The sequence below is a fragment of the Pseudoliparis swirei genome, chromosome 2, assembly GCF_029220125.1.
Source record: "Pseudoliparis swirei isolate HS2019 ecotype Mariana Trench chromosome 2, NWPU_hadal_v1, whole genome shotgun sequence".
NCBI lineage: Eukaryota > Metazoa > Chordata > Actinopteri > Perciformes > Liparidae > Pseudoliparis > Pseudoliparis swirei.
This window is the reverse complement of record NC_079389.1, coordinates 25,317,784-25,339,721: the sequence shown is the minus strand read 5'-3', so window position 1 is coordinate 25,339,721 and position 21,938 is coordinate 25,317,784. Positions and strand designations below refer to the sequence as shown.

General features: G+C 49.5%; 1 protein-coding gene across 1 annotated transcript; it reads left to right on the top strand.

Annotated features, from left to right (window-relative positions):
- Positions 1–2,698: 2,698 nt before the first annotated feature.
- Positions 2,699–21,796, top strand: LOC130207822 (nebulin-like). The gene is made up of 8 exons (XM_056436543.1): positions 2,699–2,792; positions 3,015–3,098; positions 14,452–14,499; positions 19,779–19,886; positions 19,994–20,101; positions 20,301–20,405; positions 20,468–20,572; positions 21,647–21,796. Exons 2-8 carry the CDS (start codon positions 3,036–3,038, stop codon positions 21,794–21,796), a joined length of 687 nt encoding a protein of 228 aa, XP_056292518.1. The 5' UTR covers positions 2,699–2,792; positions 3,015–3,035.
- Positions 21,797–21,938: the final 142 nt, after the last annotated feature.

Genomic DNA, 21,938 nt, shown 5'->3' with positions numbered 1-21,938 from the left:
GTCTTGGCCCACCTCCGGCCGCAGGTGAAATCGTCGCTGGACCCTCTGCAATCTGCTTCCCAGCCTCATGTGGGAGTGGACGAGCGCCATCATCTACCTGCTGCAGAGCTCAGTCGCACCTGGATGGAACCGTGTCTCTGTGAGAGTCACTTTCTTTGACTTCTCCAGTGCATTTTAACACCATCCAGCCACTGCTGCTGGTGAGAAGCTGCGAGTGGCGGTGTGGACGTCCACCATCTCCTGGATCACTGACTACCTCACAGGCCACAGTTTGTCAGAATGGGCGTGTGCTGCTGAACGGAGGTCAGTGATGCTGGAAACCCTGAGAACTGTTCTGTCTCCTTCCTCTTCAGCCTGTACACCAGTGACTACCAGTACAACACGAGTCATGCCATCTGCAGAAGTACTCTGATGGTTCTGCAGTGGTCGGGTGTATTAGGGATGGACGGGAGGAGGAGTACAGGGCAGTGGTGAGCGACTTTGTAAAGTGGGCGATGAGAACCACCTGCGGCTGAGCGTGGCCAAGACCAGAGAGATGGTGGTGGACTTCAGGAGGAAGAGCTCCTCCCCCTCTGAGTGTCCTGGGAGTGGACGTGGACATGGTGGAGGAGGACCAGTACCTGGTGGAGGAGGACCAGTACCTGGGCGTCTCCATCGACTGAACTGGAAGGCCAACATCAACGCTGTGTACAAGAAGGGGAGGAGTCGACTCTTTTTCCTGAGGAAGCTTCGATCCTTCAACGTGTGCAGCAAGATGCTGGAGATGTTCTCCCAGTGGGCGTGGCCAGTGTGCTGCACTTTGCCATTGTCTGCTGGGGGAGCAGCATCGGAGCCGGTGACACCAGCCGTCTCACAGACTGGTTAGGAAGGCTGGCTCCATCATCGGCTGCCAGCTGGAGCACCTGGAACAGGTGGTGGAGAGGAGGACGTTGAAGAAACTGCTGTCCATATTGGACAACCCGGACCACCCGGACCACCCGGACCACCCTCTCCACCACCTCCTACAGGGACAGAGGAGGACTTTCTCCAGACGTCTCCTCACGCTGCCACAAGGACAGACAGGAGAACCTGCCGGCGGCTATGAGGCTCTATAACAGATCACCTCTTGCCAGATCATAATATTTACACTATGTTGATCTGAACTTAACACATTTCATTTACTTACACTACACACATACACACACTCTGCATTTTGCACTGTCTATATTTAATATTTAATTTAATTTGTCATTAGTATTGTGTATGCATATATGTTGTATATATACATATATATTTTATTTTATATTTTACTTTGTATACTTCTTGTATACATCTATATCTTTCACTTGTATACATCTATATCTTTCACTTGTATACTTCTATATCTTTCATCCCTGTTGTTTATATTTTGTTTGATATTTAATTTTTTATTCTTGTGTGTTTAGTTTATTGGTGCTGCTACTGTTACGACAAATTTCCCCTTGGGGATTAATAAAGTATATATCTATCTATCTATGTATCTTTTATATGGAATACAAACATGCAAAATAACTCCACCAACACATGATATGATGAACCACCACAGAGAGCTGATTCATCAGGATGCTGTTAGTTCTTGTTTCTGATGTTGACCTGATTCCTGCGCGGCCGAGCCGGGTCAGGCGGCCTCCGGCCTTCAGCAGTCGGTACCCGACCCGCGGGCTCCTCCAGAACCGCCACACGGCATGTGTGACCCCGTGGGTCCGTGTTGTCTGACCCCGGCTCCCCCCCGCTCCCCTTCCTCATAACCGAACCGCTGATGCATCGGCCTCAACAGGTGCTTTTCTGGAAGGATCGTCTGGGTATATTTAGATCCTGAAACCCGAGCACGCCGGCCTGTGATTGGCCGCGCCGGCCACATGATAACCTGGGTGGACATCGCAGCTGTGTGCTGTCGCCCGGTGCTTCTCTGGAGGGAAGCTGGGAGACTTTGGCTGCTTGGAGACCTTTAACTTTACAGACCGGTAAGCAAAGAAACGGGAAACGGCAGCACGGCGCTCACTGCATGGCTTCATCCACTCGGCGCCCGGCGTCCTCTGGATCCGGCTGAGGGATAAAGAGCCAGACGGTTCCACATTGAGGAATAACCCCCGGTCGGGACCTCGGGCTCTGGATGTAGCAGCGTCTTCCTCCCCCACTCGGCTTTATCGCTTTCTTTGTTCTTTTTGAAGGGAAACTTGCGTTTTGTTTTAAAGAGAGGGCAATCGAGTTCTAAAAAGGTACTTAGTATGCCGTCCTATATTTAACCTGCAGCCTCAGAAGGCATTGGCCCCGCCGGTCCCTAAACAGAGTCGACCAATCAGGCTGCGGCATTGGCTTACATGTCACATAGCTGAGGCGCTGCCGGGCAGCTGTGGCCATCCGTCAGCTCCTCTGAGCCGCGTGGTGGCCGGGGCTCATTCAGGCACCGTCAGCTCCTCTGAGCCGGGTGGTGGCCGGGGCTCATTCAGGCACCGCCGCGTGGTGGCCGGGGCTCATTCAGGCACCGTCAGCTCCTCTGAGCCGCGTGGTGGCCGGGGCTCATTCAGGCACCGTCAGCTCCTCTGAGCCGCGTGGTGGCCGGGGCTCATTCAGGCACCGTCAGCTCCTCTGAGCCGCGTGGTGGCCGGGGCTCATTCAGGCCGCCGCCCTGCGCTCAGCGGCTCACCTGCTGCTCGGAGCTCCTGAACTACAGATTCACACACGTTGTAGTTCGTGAGGCGTCTCACACGTTTCTGTGTCGCTCTGTGAGGGTTCTTGAGGTTCCTGTCAGAAACACTGGAGCCTCTGGCTTGGTACTTGTAGTTCCACATCAGTGTATTTAGTAGTTCTCTAGAATGCGTTTGCTGTGTGTGATTTCCTCTGTGTGAGTGGGGGTAACGGGGTTCAGCGGGGGGGCGGTCCTAAAATACCTCCGCTGGTCTTATGTCTGAGCCCCCATGAGCTGATGGAACATGTAATGCAGCTCTGCTGATGACATCAAATATTAATAATAAATGTCGTCTGTGTTTTGGCAGAAACTCTAAATCCGTCTCAAGATGACGGAGGTTGTGGAGGAGTATGAGGAGTATGAGGAGTATGAGGAGGAGACGGTGGGCGAGGTAAGTGGAAGTGTTCTCCCTTTCCTCTGTGGAGCACTCACAATGAATGCCTGCTAGTTTGAGTTGTTTCCAGCCGGATGGATTCCCTGTAGGTTCAATACAGGACCTGCAGGTCCAGGTCCAGGTCCAGGGCCCCTATGAATAGTTAAGGTAGTGACCCCCCTCCAGTCAGCAGTTCATGCTGGATCCGGTTTCAGACACAACTATATTTCACTGGGACATTGTGATTTGTGCTGAAAAGGAAATCATATATACAGTATATATATATATACATATATATGTACATATACATATATATATATGTATATATATATGTATATATAGGTATATATATATACATATATATATATGTATATATATATATTTGTATATATATATATATATTTATATAAATACATATATATATATATGTTTATATATAAAGATATATACAGTATATATAGGTATTTTCTATATATATATAGTTATATATATATATGTGTATATATATATAGTTATATATATATATCGGTATATGTATGTGTATATATATAGGTATATATATATATATATCTGTAATCCCTGAGAGCAGTGAGGTCTCATCAGATATCTGACTGAGCTGCTCTAGCTCATCACTCGTGCTAGTGGACCCTTCCAGGTCCTCATGAGGGCCCATTAGGCCCCTTGTAGTGTTCCTCTCTCCTGGTCCCTGTGTGTTCCTCCAGGTGGTCTAACCCCCTGTGCATGTGTCTGCTGAGCGGTGTGTAGGTGTGTGTAGGTGTGTGTAGGTGTGAGTATTGTTCTGTGTTTCTGACTCAGTGTCCAATGGAAGAGTGAAAGCAGAAGGCTAACAGCTTAATCTCATATTTCCTGGTGAAATAGGATTAAAGTTTGCCTCGTATTCTTGACCTCGCTGGTCTGAGCTCGGGGGTCAGTCCGCTCCCCGAGCTCAGACCGACTGTTTCAAAGAGATTCACATCTTCACTGCAAAGATGTGAATCGTTTGGGAGGCGGAGCTAACGGATCAACTGAGACCAGTACACTCTGATTTCACTGAGACTTTCATCTGCACTGTGGAGAGATTCAGTCAGAGGGACGGCTGCTCCTCTCAGGCCGGGAGAACCACCAGGCCGCTGAGCTGCAGGAGGAGGCAGGAGGAGGCAGGAGGAGGTAGGAGGAGGCAGGAGGAGACAGGAGGAGGCAGGAGGCAGGAGGAGGTAGGAGGAGAGCAGGAGGAGGCAGGAGGAGGTAGGAGGAGAGCAGGAGGAGGCAGGAGGAGACAGGAGGAGGTAGGAGGAGAGGAGGAGGAGGAGGAGGAGGCAGGAGGAGGTAGGAGGTAGGAGGAGGAGGCAGGAGGAGGTAGGAGGAGGAGGAGGAGGCAGGAGGAGGTAGGAGGAGGTAGGAGGAGGAGGAGGCAGGAGGAGGCTCCTCACGAGGACTGCACCGACACAGAGATCCATCAGTGAGGACACACCCCCACCGACAAGGAGGGTCTGGAAGGGACGCCAAATCAGTTTATTGTTTATACTTGATGATATCAGACATATATTATTAGTATTATTACTATCTATATACCTATGTATCTATATAAATATATATATATATAAATAATTATATATAAATAAATAAATATAAAAATAAATATATCTCCACATTTAAATACATATATATATATATATATATATTATTTTTGAGAAAACGTTTTCATTTCCAATGATGACCCGGTCCATATATTAAACAAGACGTATAATTCATATATAAATATGAACAGATGGAGAGACTGTAAATTATGTTATATACAACATCTCTATTTGATCTCCGTCTGGCACTCACACACATCTAGAAGTGCACATCGACGGCAGGTTGGTGGAGAGAAGAGAGGGAGGTGAAGAGAGAGAGAGGTGAAGAGAGGGAGGTGAAGAGAGAGAGAGGTGAAGAGAGGGAGGTGAAGAGAGAGAGAGAGGGAGGTGAAGAGAGAGAGAGAGAGGTGAAGAGAGAGAGAGAGGGAGGTGAAGAGAGAGAGAGAGGTGAAGAGAGGGAGGTGAAGAGAGGGAGGTGAAGAGAGGGAGAGGTGAAGAGAGGGAGGTGAAGAGAGAGGTGAAGAGAGGTGAAGAGAGGTGAAGAGAGGGAGGTGAAGAGAGGGAGGTGAAGAGAGGTGAAGAGAGGGAGGTGAAGAGAGAGAGGTGAAGAGAGGTGAAGAGAGGTGAAGAGAGGGAGTGAAGAGAGAGAGGTGAAGAGAGGGAGGTGAAGAGAGGGAGGTGAAGAGAGGTGAAGAGAGGGAGGTGAAGAGAGGGAGGTGAAGAGAGAGAGGTGAAGAGAGGTGAAGAGAGGGAGGTGAAGAGAGATGAAGAGAGGGAGGTGTAGCTGTCTTCTGTTCTCCTGCATGGAGAGCTCCTCCTCTTCTGGTTCTCTCCGGTCTCCAGCAGGTTGAAGCCACTGATTGAGATGTTCTTTCTGCAGCTCTGGTAGAGGTTAGCTTCTGGTTCTGGTGTTAGCTTCTGGGTCTGGTGTTAGCTTCTGGGTCTGGTGTTAGCTTCTGGTTCTGGTGTTAGCTTCTGGGTCTGGTGTTAGCTTCTGGTTCTGGTGTTAGCTTCTGGGTCTGGTGTTAGCTTCTGGTTCTGGTGTTAGCTTCTGGTTCTGGTGTTAGCTTCTGGGTCTGGTGTTAGCTTCTGGTTCTGGTGTTAGCTTCTGGTTCTGATGTTAGCTTCTGGTTCTGGTGTTAGCTTCTGGGTCTGGTGTTAGCTTCTGGGTCTGGTGTTAGCTTCTGGTTCTGGTGTTAGCTTCTGGGTCTGGTGTTAGCTTCTGGTTCTGGTGTTAGCTTCTGGGTCTGGTGTTAGCTTCTGGTTCTGGTGTTAGCTACTGGTTCTGATGTTAGCTTCTGGGTCTGGTGTTAGCTTCTGGTTCTGGTGTTAGCTTCTGGGTCTGGTGTTAGCTTCTGGTTCTGGTGTTAGCTTCTGGGTCTGGTGTTAGCTTCTGGGTCTGGTGTTACCTTCTGGTTCTGGTGTTAGCTTCTGGGTCTGGTGTTAGCTTCTGGGTCTGGTGTTAGCTTCTGGTTCTGGTGTTAGCTTCTGGTTCTGGTGTTAGCTTCTGGGTCTGGTGTTAGCTTCTGGGTCTGGTGTTAGCTTCTGGTTCTGATGTTAGCTTCTGGGTCTGGTGTTAGCTTCTGGTTCTGGTGTTAGCTTCTGGTTCTGGTGTTAGCTTCTGGGTCTGGTGTTAGCTTCTGGTTCTGGTGTTAGCTTCTGGTTCTGGTGTTAGCTTCTGGGTCTGGTGTTAGCTTCTGGTTCTGGTGTTAGCTTCTGGGTCTGGTGTTAGCTTCTGGTTCTGGTGTTAGCTTCTGGTTCTGGTGTTAGCTTCTGGTTCTGGTGTTAGCTTCTGGGTCTGGTGTTAGCTTCTGGTTCTGGTGTTAGCTTCTGGTTCTGGTGTTAGCTTCTGGGTCTGGTGTTAGCTTCTGGTTCTGGTGTTAGCTTCTGGGTCTGGTGTTAGCTTCTGGTTCTGGTGTTAGCTTCTGGGTCTGGTGTTAGCTTCTGGGTCTGGTGTTAGCTTCTGGTTCTGGTGTTAGCTTCTGGGTCTGGTGTTAGCTTCTGGTTCTGGTGTTAGCTTCTGGGTCTGGTGTTAGCTTCTGGTTCTGGTGTTAGCTTCTGGGTCTGGTGTTAGCTTCTGGTTCTGGTGTTAGCTTCTGGGTCTGGTGTTAGCTTCTGGGTCTGGTGTTAGCTTCTGGTTCTGGTGTTAGCTTCTGGGTCTGGTGTTAGCTTCTGGGTCTGGTGTTAGCTTCTGGTTCTGGTGTTAGCTTCTGGTTCTGGTGTTAGCTTCTGGGTCTGGTGTTAGCTTCTGGTTCTGGTGTTAGCTTCTGGGTCTGGTGTTAGCTTCTGGTTCTGGTGTTAGCTTCTGGTTCTGGTGTTAGCTTCTGGGTCTGGTGTTAGCTTCTGGTTCTGGTGTTAGCTTCTGGTTCTGGTGTTAGCTTCTGGGTCTGGTGTTAGCTTCTGGGTCTGGTGTTAGCTTCTGGGTCTGGTGTTAGCTTCTGGTTCTGGTGTTAGCTTCTGGTTCTGGTGTTAGCTTCTGGGTCTGGTGTTAGCTTCTGGTTCTGGTGTTAGCTTCTGGTTCTGGTGTTAGCTTCTGGGTCTGGTGTTAGCTTCTGGGTCTGGTGTTAGCTTCTGGGTCTGGTGTTAGCTTCTGGTTCTGGTGTTAGCTTCTGGGTCTGGTGTTAGCTTCTGGGTCTGGTGTTAGCTTCTGGGTCTGGTGTTAGCTTCTGGTTCTGGTGTTAGCTTCTGGGTCTGGTGTTAGCTTCTGGGTCTGGTGTTAGCTTCTGGGTCTGGTGTTAGCTTCTGGTTCTGGTGTTAGCTTCTGGTTCTGATGTTAGCTTCTGGGTCTGGTGTTAGCTTCTGGGTCTGGTGTTAGCTTCTGGTTCTGGTGTTAGCTTCTGGTTCTGATGTTAGCTTCTGGGTCTGGTGTTAGCTTCTGGTTCTGATGTTAGCTTCTGGGTCTGGTGTTAGCTTCTGGTTCTGGTGTTAGCTTCTGGGTCTGGTGTTAGCTTCTGGTTCTGGTGTTAGCTTCTGGGTCTGGTGTTAGCTTCTGGTTCTGGTGTTAGCTTCTGGGTCTGGTGTTAGCTTCTGGGTCTGGTGTTAGCTTCTGGTTCTGGTGTTAGCTTCTGGTTCTGGTGTTAGCTTCTGGGTCTGGTGTTAGCTTCTGGTTCTGGTGTTAGCTTCTGGGTCTGGTGTTAGCTTCTGGGTCTGGTGTTAGCTTCTGGGTCTGGTGTTAGCTTCTGGGTCTGGTGTTAGCTTCTGGGTCTGGTGTTAGCTTCTGGTTCTGGTGTTAGCTTCTGGGTCTGGTGTTAGCTTCTGGGTCTGGTGTTAGCTTCTGGTTCTGGTGTTAGCTTCTGGGTCTGGTGTTAGCTTCTGGGTCTGGTGTTAGCTTCTGGTTCTGGTGTTAGCTTCTGGTTCTGATGTTAGCTTCTGGGTCTGGTGTTAGCTTCTGGGTCTGGTGTTAGCTTCTGGGTCTGGTGTTAGCTTCTGGGTCTGGTGTTAGCTTCTGGTTCTGGTGTTGGCTTCTGGTCTGGTGTTAGCTTCTGGGTCTGGTGTTAGCTTCTGGTTCTGGTGTTAGCTTCTGGGTCTGGTGTTAGCTTCTGGGTCTGGTGTTAGCTTCTGGTTCTGGTGTTAGCTTCTGGTTCTGGTGTTAGCTTCTGGGTCTGGTGTTAGCTTCTGGTTCTGGTGTTAGCTTCTGGGTCTGGTGTTAGCTTCTGGGTCTGGTGTTAGCTTCTGGTTCTGATGTTAGCTTCTGGGTCTGGTGTTAGCTTCTGGGTCTGGTGTTAGCTTCTGGGTCTGGTGTTAGCTTCTGGTTCTGATGTTAGCTTCTGGGTCTGGTGTTAGCTTCTGGGTCTGATGTTAGCTTCTGGGTCTGGTGTTAGCTTCTGGTTCTGGTGTTAGCTTCTGGTTCTGATGTTAGCTTCTGGGTCTGGTGTTAGCTTCTGGTTCTGGTGTTAGCTTCTGGTTCTGATGTTAGCTTCTGGGTCTGGTGTTAGCTTCTGGGTCTGGTGTTAGCTTCTGGGTCTGGTGTTAGCTTCTGGTTCTGGTGTTAGCTTCTGGGTCTGGTGTTAGCTTCTGGTTCTGATGTTAGCTTCTGGTTCTGATGTTAGCTTCTGGGTCTGGTGTTAGCTTCTGGGTCTGGTGTTAGCTTCTGGTTCTGGTGTTAGCTTCTGGGTCTGGTGTTAGCTTCTGGGTCTGGTGTTAGCTTCTGGGTCTGGTGTTAGCTTCTGGTTCTGGTGTTAGCTTCTGGTTCTGGTGTTAGCTTCTGGGTCTGGTGTTAGCTTCTGGGTCTGGTGTTAGCTTCTGGTTCTGGTGTTAGCTTCTGGTTCTGATGTTAGCTTCTGGGTCTGGTGTTAGCTTCTGGGTCTGGTGTTAGCTTCTGGTTCTGGTGTTAGCTTCTGGTTCTGGTGTTAGCTTCTGGGTCTGGTGTTAGCTTCTGGGTCTGGTGTTAGCTTCTGGTTCTGATGTTAGCTTCTGGGTCTGGTGTTAGCTTCTGGGTCTGGTGTTAGCTTCTGGTTCTGGTGTTAGCTTCTGGGTCTGGTGTTAGCTTCTGGGTCTGGTGTTAGCTTCTGGGTCTGGTGTTAGCTTCTGGTTCTGGTGTTAGCTTCTGGTTCTGATGTTAGCTTCTGGGTCTGGTGTTAGCTTCTGGGTCTGGTGTTAGCTTCTGGGTCTGGTGTTAGCTTCTGGGTCTGGTGTTAGCTTCTGGTTCTGGTGTTAGCTTCTGGGTCTGGTGTTAGCTTCTGGGTCTGGTGTTAGCTTCTGGGTCTGGTGTTAGCTTCTGGTTCTGGTGTTAGCTTCTGGGTCTGGTGTTAGCTTCTGGGTCTGGTGTTAGCTTCTGGGTCTGGTGTTAGCTTCTGGGTCTGGTGTTAGCTTCTGGTTCTGGTGTTAGCTTCTGGGTCTGGTGTTAGCTTCTGGGTCTGGTGTTAGCTTCTGGGTCTGGTGTTAGCTTCTGGGTCTGGTGTTAGCTTCTGGGTCTGGTGTTAGCTTCTGGTTCTGGTGTTAGCTTCTGGTTCTGATGTTAGCTTCTGGGTCTGATGTTAGCTTCTGGGTCTGGTGTTAGCTTCTGGTTCTGGTGTTAGCTTCTGGGTCTGGTGTTAGCTTCTGGGTCTGGTGTTAGCTTCTGGGTCTGGTGTTAGCTTCTGGGTCTGGTGTTAGCTTCTGGTTCTGGTGTTAGCTTCTGGGTCTGGTGTTAGCTTCTGGTTCTGGTGTTAGCTTCTGGGTCTGGTGTTAGCTTCTGGGTCTGGTGTTAGCTTCTGGGTCTGGTGTTAGCTTCTGGTTCTGGTGTTAGCTTCTGGGTCTGGTGTTAGCTTCTGGTTCTGGTGTTAGCTTCTGGGTCTGGTGTTAGCTTCTGGGTCTGGTGTTAGCTTCTGGTTCTGGTGTTAGCTTCTGGGTCTGGTGTTAGCTTCTGGGTCTGGTGTTAGCTTCTGGTTCTGATGTTAGCTTCTGGGTCTGGTGTTAGCTTCTGGTTCTGGTGTTAGCTTCTGGGTCTGGTGTTAGCTTCTGGGTCTGGTGTTAGCTTCTGGTTCTGGTGTTAGCTTCTGGTTCTGGTGTTAGCTTCTGGGTCTGGTGTTAGCTTCTGGTTCTGGTGTTAGCTTCTGGGTCTGGTGTTAGCTTCTGGGTCTGGTGTTAGCTTCTGGTTCTGGTGTTAGCTTCTGGGTCTGGTGTTAGCTTCTGGGTCTGGTGTTAGCTTCTGGTTCTGGTGTTAGCTTCTGGGTTCTGGTGTTAGCTTCTGGGTCTGGTGTTAGCTTCTGGGTCTGGTGTTAGCTTCTGGTTCTGGTGTTAGCTTCTGGGTCTGGTGTTAGCTTCTGGGTCTGGTGTTAGCTTCTGGGTCTGGTGTTAGCTTCTGGGTCTGGTGTTAGCTTCTGGTTCTGGTGTTAGCTTCTGGGTCTGGTGTTAGCTTCTGGGTCTGGTGTTAGCTTCTGGGTTCTGGTGTTAGCTTCTGGTTCTGGTGTTAGCTTCTGGGTCTGGTGTTAGCTTCTGGGTTCTGGTGTTAGCTTCTGGTTCTGGTGTTAGCTTCTGGGTCTGGTGTTAGCTTCTGGGTCTGGTGTTAGCTTCTGGTTCTGGTGTTAGCTTCTGGGTCTGGTGTTAGCTTCTGGGTCTGGTGTTAGCTTCTGGGTCTGGTGTTAGCTTCTGGTTCTGGTGTTAGCTTCTGGGTCTGGTGTTAGCTTCTGGGTCTGGTGTTAGCTTCTGGGTCTGGTGTTAGCTTCTGGGTCTGGTGTTAGCTTCTGGGTCTGGTGTTAGCTTCTGGTTCTGGTGTTAGCTTCTGGGTCTGGTGTTAGCTTCTGGGTCTGGTGTTAGCTTCTGGTTCTGGTGTTAGCTTCTGGTCTGGTGTTAGCTTCTGGTTCTGGTGTTAGCTTCTGGGTCTGGTGTTAGCTTCTGGGTCTGGTGTTAGCTTCTGGGTCTGGTGTTAGCTTCTGGGTCTGGTGTTAGCTTCTGGTTCTGGTGTTAGCTTCTGGGTCTGGTGTTAGCTTCTGGGTCTGGTGTTAGCTTCTGGTTCTGGTGTTAGCTTCTGGTTCTGGTGTTAGCTTCTGGGTCTGGTGTTAGCTTCTGGGTCTGGTGTTAGCTTCTGGGTCTGGTGTTAGCTTCTGGTTCTGGTGTTAGCTTCTGGGTCTGGTGTTAGCTTCTGGGTCTGGTGTTAGCTTCTGGGTCTGGTGTTAGCTTCTGGGTCTGGTGTTAGCTTCTGGGTCTGGTGTTAGCTTCTGGGTCTGGTGTTAGCTTCTGGGTCTGGTGTTAGCTTCTGGGTCTGGTGTTAGCTTCTGGTTCTGGTGTTAGCTTCTGGGTCTGGTGTTAGCTTCTGGGTCTGGTGTTAGCTTCTGGGTCTGGTGTTAGCTTCTGGGTCTGGTGTTAGCTTCTGGGTCTGGTGTTAGCTTCTGGGTCTGGTGTTAGCTTCTGGTTCTGGTGTTAGCTTCTGGTTCTGGTGTTAGCTTCTGGGTCTGGTGTTAGCTTCTGGGTCTGGTGTTAGCTTCTGGTTCTGGTGTTAGCTTCTGGGTCTGGTGTTAGCTTCTGGGTCTTTCTGGTGTTAGCTTCTGGGTCTGGTGTTAGCTTCTGGGTCTGGTGTTAGCTTCTGGTTCTGGTGTTAGCTTCTGGGTCTGGTGTTAGCTTCTGGGTCTGGTGTTAGCTTCTGGGTCTGGTGTTAGCTTCTGGTCTGGTGTTAGCTTCTGGTCTGGTGTTAGCTTCTGGGTCTGGTGTTAGCTTCTGGGTCTGGTGTTAGCTTCTGGTTCTGGTGTTAGCTTCTGGTTCTGGTGTTAGCTTCTGGGTCTGGTGTTAGCTTCTGGGTCTGGTGTTAGCTTCTGGGTCTGGTGTTAGCTTCTGGTTCTGGTGTTAGCTCTTTTGGTTCTGTTGTTAGCTTCTGGGTCTGGTGTTAGCTTCTGGGTCTGGTGTTAGCTTCTGGGTCTGGTGTTAGCTTCTGGTTCTGGTGTTAGCTTCTGGGTCTGGTGTTAGCTTCTGGGTCTGGTGTTAGCTTCTGGGTCTGGTGTTAGCTTCTGGGTCTGGTGTTAGCTTCTGGTTCTGGTGTTAGCTTCTGGGTCTGGTGTTAGCTTCTGGGTCTGGTGTTAGCTTCTGGTTCTGGTGTTAGCTTCTGGGTCTGGTGTTAGCTTCTGGGTCTGGTGTTAGCTTCTGGGTCTGGTGTTAGCTTCTGGTTCTGGTGTTAGCTTCTGGGTCTGGTGTTAGCTTCTGGGTCTGGTGTTAGCTTCTGGGTCTGGTGTTAGCTTCTGGTTCTGGTGTTAGCTTCTGGTTCTGGTGTTAGCTTCTGGGTCTGGTGTTAGCTTCTGGGTCTGGTGTTAGCTTCTGGGTCTGGTGTTAGCTTCTGGGTCTGGTGTTAGCTTCTGGTCTGGTGTTAGCTTCTGGGTCTGGTGTTAGCTTCTGGGTCTGGTGTTAGCTTCTGGGTCTGGTGTTAGCTTCTGGTTCTGGTGTTAGCTTCTGGGTCTGGTGTTAGCTTCTGGGTCTGGTGTTAGCTTCTGGGTCTGGTGTTAGCTTCTGGGTCTGGTGTTAGCTTCTGGTTCTGGTGTTAGCTTCTGGGTCTGGTGTTAGCTTCTGGGTCTGGTGTTAGCTTCTGGTTCTGGTGTTAGCTTCTGGTTCTGGTGTTAGCTTCTGGGTCTGGTGTTAGCTTCTGGGTCTGGTGTTAGCTTCTGGTTCTGGTGTTAGCTTCTGGGTCTGGTGTTAGCTTCTGGGTCTGGTGTTAGCTTCTGGTTCTGGTGTTAGCTTCTGGGTCTGGTGTTAGCTTCTGGTCTGGTGTTAGCTTCTGGTTCTGGTGTTAGCTTCTGGGTCTGGTGTTAGCTTCTGGGTCTGGTGTTAGCTTCTGGTTCTGGTGTTAGCTTCTGGTTCTGGTGTTAGCTTCTGGTTCTGGTGTTAGCTTCTGGGTCTGGTGTTAGCTTCTGGGTCTGGTGTTAGCTTCTGGGTCTGGTGTTAGCTTCTGGGTCTGGTGTTAGCTTCTGGGTCTGGTGTTAGCTTCTGGGTCTGGTGTTAGCTTCTGGTTCTGGTGTTAGCTTCTGGTTCTGGTGTTAGCTTCTGGGTCTGGTGTTAGCTTCTGGGTCTGGTGTTAGCTTCTGGGTCTGGTGTTAGCTTCTGGTTCTGGTGTTAGCTTCTGGTTCTGGTGTTAGCTTCTGGGTCTGGTGTTAGCTTCTGGGTCTGGTGTTAGCTTCTGGTTCTGGTGTTAGCTTCTGGGTCTGGTGTTAGCTTCTGGTTCTGGTGTTAGCTTCTGGTTCTGGTGTTAGCTTCTGGGTCTGGTGTTAGCTTCTGGGTCTGGTGTTAGCTTCTGGTTCTGGTGTTAGCTTCTGGGTCTGGTGTTAGCTTCTGGGTCTGGTGTTAGCTTCTGGGTCTGGTGTTAGCTTCTGGTTCTGGTGTTAGCTTCTGGGTCTGGTGTTAGCTTCTGGTTCTGGTGTTAGCTTCTGGTTCTGGTGTTAGCTTCTGGTTCTGGTGTTAGCTTCTGGGTCTGGTGTTAGCTTCTGGGTCTGGTGTTAGCTTCTGGGTCTGGTGTTAGCTTCTGGGTCTGGTGTTAGCTTCTGGGTCTGGTGTTAGCTTCTGGGTCTGGTGTTAGCTTCTGGTTCTGGTGTTAGCTTCTGGTTCTGGTGTTAGCTTCTGGGTCTGGTGTTAGCTTCTGGGTCTGGTGTTAGCTTCTGGTTCTGGTGTTAGCTTCTGGTTCTGGTGTTAGCTTCTGGTTCTGGTGTTAGCTTCTGGGTCTGGTGTTAGCTTCTGGGTCTGGTGTTAGCTTCTGGTTCTGGTGTTAGCTTCTGGGTCTGGTGTTAGCTTCTGGTTCTGGTGTTAGCTTCTGGTTCTGGTGTTAGCTTCTGGGTCTGGTGTTAGCTTCTGGGTCTGGTGTTAGCTTCTGGTTCTGGTGTTAGCTTCTGGGTCTGGTGTTAGCTTCTGGGTCTGGTGTTAGCTTCTGGGTCTGGTGTTAGCTTCTGGTTCTGGTGTTAGCTTCTGGTTCTGGTGTTAGCTTCTGGGTCTGGTGTTAGCTTCTGGTTCTGATGTTAGCTTCTGGTTCTGGTGTTAGCTTCTGGTTCTGATGTTAGCTTCTGGGTCTGGTGTTAGCTTCTGGGTCTGGTGTTAGCTTCTGGGTCTGGTGTTAGCTTCTGGGTCTGATGTTAGCTTCTGGGTCTGGTGTTAGCTTCTGGGTCTGGTGTTAGCTTCTGGGTCTGATGTTAGCTTCTGGGTCTGGTGTTAGCTTCTGGGTGACCTCCAGGTCACCAGCCCTCATGGAGTCTCAGTGTTAACGTGTAAGTGGAGCCCCGAGCTGCAGAAAGATCACCCTGGATCTGACCCCTGACCCCTGACCTGTGGTGTTCTCCATGCCGTGTGCTGCTCATGTGAAGCTCAGAGTGTGTCCTATATTCCTGTATCTGTGACATGTGGAGCAGATGAGAACCTCGACTGTCACGGAGCACAAGAGCTCTCAGGCCCTGCAGGTAAAGCACCTCCTCTCCCAAGAGACAACAGTTCACAGCACACTCAAGAGGTCACGAGGTCACGAGGTCACAGAGTGCCTGACCACTACAGTCCTTCTAATGCATGTTAAACTCTTCTGAATGTTGTGTTCTTGCACAGATTTATCTCTTAGAATAAATGATAATCACATCATTATTTATAACAGTGATTATAATGTGTTCCCACCACAAGAATTATAATACACTGTGAACTCATATGTGTTAAACATTTATGAAGTAATATGATACGTATTGTACAACGCTCCTGCAGAGCAGCAGCGTGGGCATGGAGCATGACTAAAGGCCGACTTCATGGTGTTGAGATGACAACAGATGGACATGTTTACAGACATGAAGCATGATGAGACCATGCTTCATGTTACACCACCTTCATGCTACACCACCTTCATGCTACACCACCTTCATGCTACACCACCTCATGTTACACCACCTCATGCTACACCACCTCATGTTACACCACCTCATGTTACACCACCTTCATGTTACACCACCTCATGTTACACCACCTCATGTTACACCACCTCATGCTACACCACCTTCATGTTACACCACCTCATGCTACACCACCTCATGCTACACCACCTTCATGCTACACCACCTCATGCTACACCACCTCATGCTACACCACCTTCATGTTACACCACCTTCATGTTACACCACCTTCACGTTCCACCACCTTCACATTACACCACCTCATGCTACACCACCTTCATGTTACACCACCTCATGTTACACCACCTCATGCTACACCACCTCATGTTACACCACCTTCATGTTACACCACCTCATGCTACACCACCTTCATGTTACACCACCTCATGCTACACCACCTCATGCTACACCACCTTCATGTTACACCACCTTCATGTTACACCACCTTCACGTTCCACCACCTTCACATTACACCACCTCATGCTACACCACCTTCATGTTACACCACCTCATGTTACACCACCTCATGCTACACCACCTCATGTTACACCACCTTCATGTTACACCACCTCATGCTACACCACCTTCATGTTACACCACCTCATGCTACACCACCTCATGCTACACCACCTCATGTTACACCACCTTCATGTTACACCACCTCATGCTACACCACCTTCATGTTACACCACCTCATGCTACACCACCTCATGTTACACCACCTTCATGTTACACCACCTCATGCTACACCACCTTCATGTTACACCACCTCATGCTACACCACCTTCACGCTCCACCACCTTCACATTACACCACCTTCACGTTACACCATCTTCATGTTTCACCACCTCATGCTACACCACCTTCATGTTACACCACCTTCATGTTACACCACCTTCACGTTCCACCACCTTCACATTACACCACCTCATGCTACACCACCTTCACGTTACACCACCTTCATGTTACACCACCTCACACTACACCACCTTCACATTACACCACCTTCATGTTACACCACCTTCATGTTACACAACCTCATGTTACACCACCTCATGTTACACCACCTTCATGTTACACCACCTTCATGGTCCACCACCTTCATGTTACACCACCTCACGCTACACCACCTTCACATTACACCACCTTCACGTTACACCACCTTCACGTTACACCACCTCATGATACACCAACTTCACGTTACACCACCTTCATGTTACACCACCTTCATGTTACACCACCTCATGCTACACCACCTTCATGCTACACCACCTTCACATTACACCACCTTCATGTTACACCACCTCATGCTACACCACCTTCACATTACACCACCTCATGCTACACCACCTTCATGCTACACCACCTTCACATTACACCACCTTCATGTTACACCACCTTCACGTCACACCACCTTCATGCTACACCACCTTAACATTACACCACCTTCACGTTACACCACCTTCACGTTACACCACCTCACGCTACACCACCTTCATGTTACACCACCTTCATGTTACACCACCTTCACATTACACCACCTTCATATTACACCACCTTCATGGTACACCACCTTCATGTTACACCACCTTAACATTACACCACCTTCACGTCACACCACCTTCATGCTACACCACCTTAACATTACACCACCTTCACGTTACACCACCTTCATGTTACACCACCTTCATGTTACACCACCTCACGCTACACCACCTTCACATCACACCACCTTCACGTTACACCACCTTCACGTTACACCACCTCACGCTACACCACCTTCATGTTACACCACCTTCATGTTACACCACCTTCACGTTCCACCACCTTCACATTACACCACCTTCATATTACACCACCTTCATGGTACACCACCTTCATGTTACACCACCTTCATGCTACACCACCTGCACATTACACCACCGTCACGTTACACCACCTTCACGTTACACCACCTTCACATTACACCACCTTCATGCTCCACCACCTTCACATTACACCACCTTCATGTTACACCACCTTATGCTACACCACCTTCATGTTCCACCACCTTCATGGTACACCACCTCACGCTACACCACCTTCACATTACACCACCTTCACATTACACCACCTTCATGTTACACCACCTCATGCTACACCGCCTTCATGTTACACCACCTTCACGTTACACCACCTTCATGTTACACCACCTCATGCTACACCACCTTCATGCTACACCACCTTCACATTACACCACCTTCATGTTACACCACCTTCATGTTACACCACCTCATGCCACACCACCTTCATGCTACACCACCTTCACATTACACCACCTTCATGTTACACCACCTTCACATTACACCACCTTCACGTTACACCACCTTCACGTTACACCACCTTCACGTGACACCACCTCACGCTACACCACCTTCATGTTACACCACCTTCACATTACACCACCTTCACGTTACACCACCTTCATGTTACACCACCTCATGCTACACCACCTTCACGTTCCACCACCTTCACATTACACCACCTTCATGGGGTTGCATGTGACTCCATGTGGTTGCATGTGACTCCATGGGGTTACATGTGATTCCATGGGGTTGCATGTGACTCCATGTGGTTGCATGTGACTCCATGAGGTTGCATGTGACTCCATGTGGTTGCATGTGACTCCATGGGGTTACATGTGACTCCATGTGGTTGCATGTGACTCCATGTGGTTGCATGTGACTCCATGTGACTCCATGTGGTTGCATGTGACTCCATGTGGTTGCATGTGACTCCATGTGGTTGCATGTGACTCCAAGTGGCTCCATGTGGTTGCATGCGACTCCATGTGGTTGCATGTGACTCCATGTGGTTGCATGTGACTCCATGTGGTTGCATGTGACTCCATGTGACTCCATGTGGTTGCATGTGACTCCATGTGGTTGCATGTGACTCCATGTGACTCCATGTGGTTGCATGTGACTCCATGTGGTTGCATGTGACTCCATGTGGTTGCATGTGACTCCAAGTGGCTCCATGTGGTTGCATGCGACTCCATGTGGTTGCATGTGACTCCATGTGGTTGCATGTGACTCCATGTGGCTCCATGTGGTTGCATGTGACTCCATGTGGTTGCATGTGACTCCATGTGGTTCCATGTGGTTGCATGTGACTCCATGTGGTTGCATGTGACTCCATGTGGTTGCATGTGACTCCATGTGGTTGCATGTGACTCCATGTGACTCCATGTGACTCCATGTGGTTGCATGTGACTCCATGTGACTCCATGTGACTCCATGTGGTTGCATGTGACTCCATGTGACTCCATGTGACTCCATGTGGTTGCATGTGACTCCATGTGGTTGCATGTGACTCCATGTGACTCCATGTGACTCCATGTGGTTGCATGTGACTCCATGTGACTCCATGTGGTTGCATGTGACTCCATGTGGTTGCATGTGACTCCATGTGGTTGCATGTGACTCCATGGGGTTACATGTGACTCCATGTGGTTGCATGTGACTCCATGTGGTTGCATGTGACTCCATGGGGTTGCATGTGACTCCATGTGGTTGCATGTGACTCCATGTGACTCCATGTGGTTGCATGTGACTCCATGTGACTCCATGTGGTTGCATGTGACTCCATGTGGTTGCATGTGACTCCATGTGGTTGCATGTGACTCCATGTGGTTGCATGTGACTCCATGTGACTCCATGTGGTTGCATGTGACTCCATGTGGTTGCATGTGACTCCATGTGGTTGCATGTGACTCCATGGGGTTGCATGTGACTCCATCTGACTCCATGTGGTTGCATGTGACTCCATGGGGTTACATGTGACTCCATGTGGTTGCATGTGACTCCATGAGGTTACATGTGACTCCATGAGGTTGCATGTGACTCCATGTGGTTGCATGTGACTCCATGAGGTTACATGTGACTCCATGAGGTTGCATGTGACTCCATGAGGTTGCATGTGACTCCATGTGGTTGCATGTGACTCCATGTGGTTACATGTGACTCCATGGGGTTGCATGTGACTCCATGAGGTTACATGTGACTCCATGAGGTTGCATGTGACTCCATGTGGTTGCATGTGACTCCATGAGGTTACATGTGACTCCATGAGGTTGCATGTGACTCCATGTGGTTGCATGTGACTCCATGTGGTTGCATGTGACTCCATGGGGTTGCATCTGACTCCATGGGGTTGCATGTGACTCCATGTGGTTGCATGTGACTCCATGTGACTCCATGTGGTTGCATGTGACTCCATGTGACTCCATGTGACTCCATGTGGTTGCATGTGACTCCATGTGGTTGCATGTGACTCCATGTGACTCCATGTGGTTGCATGTGACTCCATGTGACTCCATGTGACTCCATGTGGTTGCATGTGACTCCATGTGGTTGCATGTGACTCCATGTGACTCCATGTGGTTGCATGTGACTCCATGTGGTTGCATGTGACTCCATGTGGTTGCATGTGACTCCATGTGGTTGCATGTGACTCCATGTGACTCCATGTGGTTGCATGTGACTCCATGTGGTTGCATGCGGTGCACAGAGCTCTTAGTTCTCGTCCCCTTGTATCCAGCTATGTTTGTCCAGTTTCATCCAGCATGTCACTGATTTAATCTTTAAGTCTTGACATTGAGTGATTTGGTTATTAGAGTCATAGGTAGGTATTGTTAGGCTGAACACGATCACATTGTTATTTCATCAATAAATTCACATTCCTGTCTAAAGTGCCTGCCGTGGTGTGTTGGCCTGTGTTCCTGCTGTGAGGCCTCAGGTGGTCTGATGGTGTTTTCCATCCTCCAGGATGGGTTGCCCACCAGGAAGGTCAGGAAGAAGGTCAAGGTGGACACCTCTAAGTTCATGACCCCGTACCTGGCTCACAGCCAGAAGATGATGGAGCAGTACAGTCATGTGAGCAACCAGGCTCAACGCTACTTCCTGTTTCTATGAATCAAACTAATCACGTATGAATCAGATGATCTTGTCACTGAGTTTGAGGGTTGATCTCTTCTCCACAGAATAAATACCGTCATGCGTACGACGTGTCCAGAGGGACGCCTCCCGCCATCATCACGGATTCACCTGAAATGATCCGCATCAGGAAGGCCCAGGAGCAGCTCAGTGAGGTACCACATGGTCCCCAAACACACCACAGCTCACAGGGCTCAGAAGTTTATTCAAGAAATAAAAGGAATATTTTAATAATAAATAGTAATACTGATAAATACTTATTATTTATTCTAATAGTCATTCCTCTAGTGGATTCTTATTGGATGTCAGGTTTTGGTCTGACGGATGGAGCTGAAGTCCTGGTCTTGTCTTCAGGTGAAATACCGCATGGAGGGCAATAAGACTCGGACCGGCAGCCTGTATGACGGCACGGCCAAAGAGGTGGTCCACGTGAAGCGCGTCTCCGACCTGATCAGCAAGGTGAGCGTCTGACCGCGGAGCCGCAGGAGAGCCGACCTCCGCTGACCTCATCTCTCCTGCAGGTTCTGTACCGGCAGAAGTGGGACGAGACCAAGGACCGGTACCTGCTGCCGCCGGACGCCCCGGAGCTGGTCCTGGCTGTGAAGAACGCTGCCAACTACAGCAAAGTGAGGACCACGTCCTGAGCTTCTGAAAGGCCTCGCTTACACCTCGCTTACACCCCGTTTACGCCTCGTTTACACCTCGTTTACACCTCGTTTACGCCTCGTTTACGCCTCGTTTACGCCTCGTTTACGCCTCGTTTACACCACGTTTACATCTCGTTTACACCTCGTTTACACCTCGTTTACACCTCGTTTACGCCTCGTTTACACCTCGTTTACACCCCGTTTACACCTCGTTTACGCCTCGTTTACGCCTCGTTTACGCCTCGTTTACACCTCGTTTACACCTCGTTTACGCCTCGTTTACGCCTCGTTTACACCTCGTTTACGCCTCGTTTACACCTCGTTTACGCCTCGTTTACGCCTCGTTTACGCCTCGTTTACACCTCGTTTACACCTCGTTTACACCTCGTTTACACCCCGTTTACACCCCGTTTACGCCTCGTTTACGCCTCGTTTACGCCCCGTTTACGCCTTGTTTACACCCCGTTTACACCTCGTTTACACCTCGTTTACGCTTCATTTACGCCTCGTTTACGCCTCGTTTACGCCCCGTTTACACCTCGTTTACACCTCGTTTACACCTCGTTTACACCTCGTTTACGCCTCGTTTACGCCTCGTTTACGCCCCGTTTACACCTCGTTTACACCTCGTTTACATCTCGTTTACATCTCGTTTACGCCTCGTTTACGCCTCGTTTACGCCTCGTTTACGCCTCGTTTACGCCTCGCTTACGCCTCGCTTACGCCTCGTTTACGCCTCGCTTACGCCTCGTTTACGCCTCGTTTACGCCTCGATTACTCCTCGTTTACGCCTCGTTTACGCCTCGTTTACGCCTCGTTTACGCCTCGTTTACACCTCGTTTACGCCTCGTTTACGCCTCGTTTACGCCTCGTTTACACCTCGTTTACGCCTCGTTTACGCCTCGTTTACGCCTCGTTTACGCCTCGTTTACACCTCGTTTACGCCTCGTTTACGCCTCGTTTACGCCTCGTTTACACCCCGTTTACGCCTCGTTTACACCTCGTTTACACCTCGTTTACACCTCGTTTACGCCTCGTTTACACCTTGTTCAGAAACTGTACACGAAGCTGTGGGATGAAGAGAAGACCATGTTCTACCCGTACAGCGACAGCCCGGAGCTGCGCAGGGTGGCTAAGGCTCAGGAGGTCCTCAGTGATGTGAGTCTTCTGACTACAACCAGTTCATATTTCAATTTATATTAAACGTTTTTAAATTTACATTTTAAATTTGATTAAAAATAATAAAACAATCGTAAAAGTTGTAACATTTTTAATTGTCTTTTTTTTTAAATTAAAATGTTAAATGTTTTATTTAATTTGACATTGGTTTTGTTTTATTGCCCCT

What these genes read in the sequence shown, in the direction of transcription:
- LOC130207822 (XM_056436543.1), top strand. Translation starts at nt 3,036, where the DNA reads ATGACGGAGGTTGTGGAGGAGTATGAGGAGTATGAGGAGTATGAGGAG. An exon ending in TGATGGAGCAGTACAGTCAT is followed by an intron (nt 19,887 to 19,993) that starts GTGAGCAACCAG and finishes TCTTCTCCACAG; the next exon opens with AATAAATACCGTCATGCGTA. An exon ending in ACGCTGCCAACTACAGCAAA is followed by an intron (nt 20,573 to 21,646) that starts GTGAGGACCACG and finishes CACCTTGTTCAG; the next exon opens with AAACTGTACACGAAGCTGTG.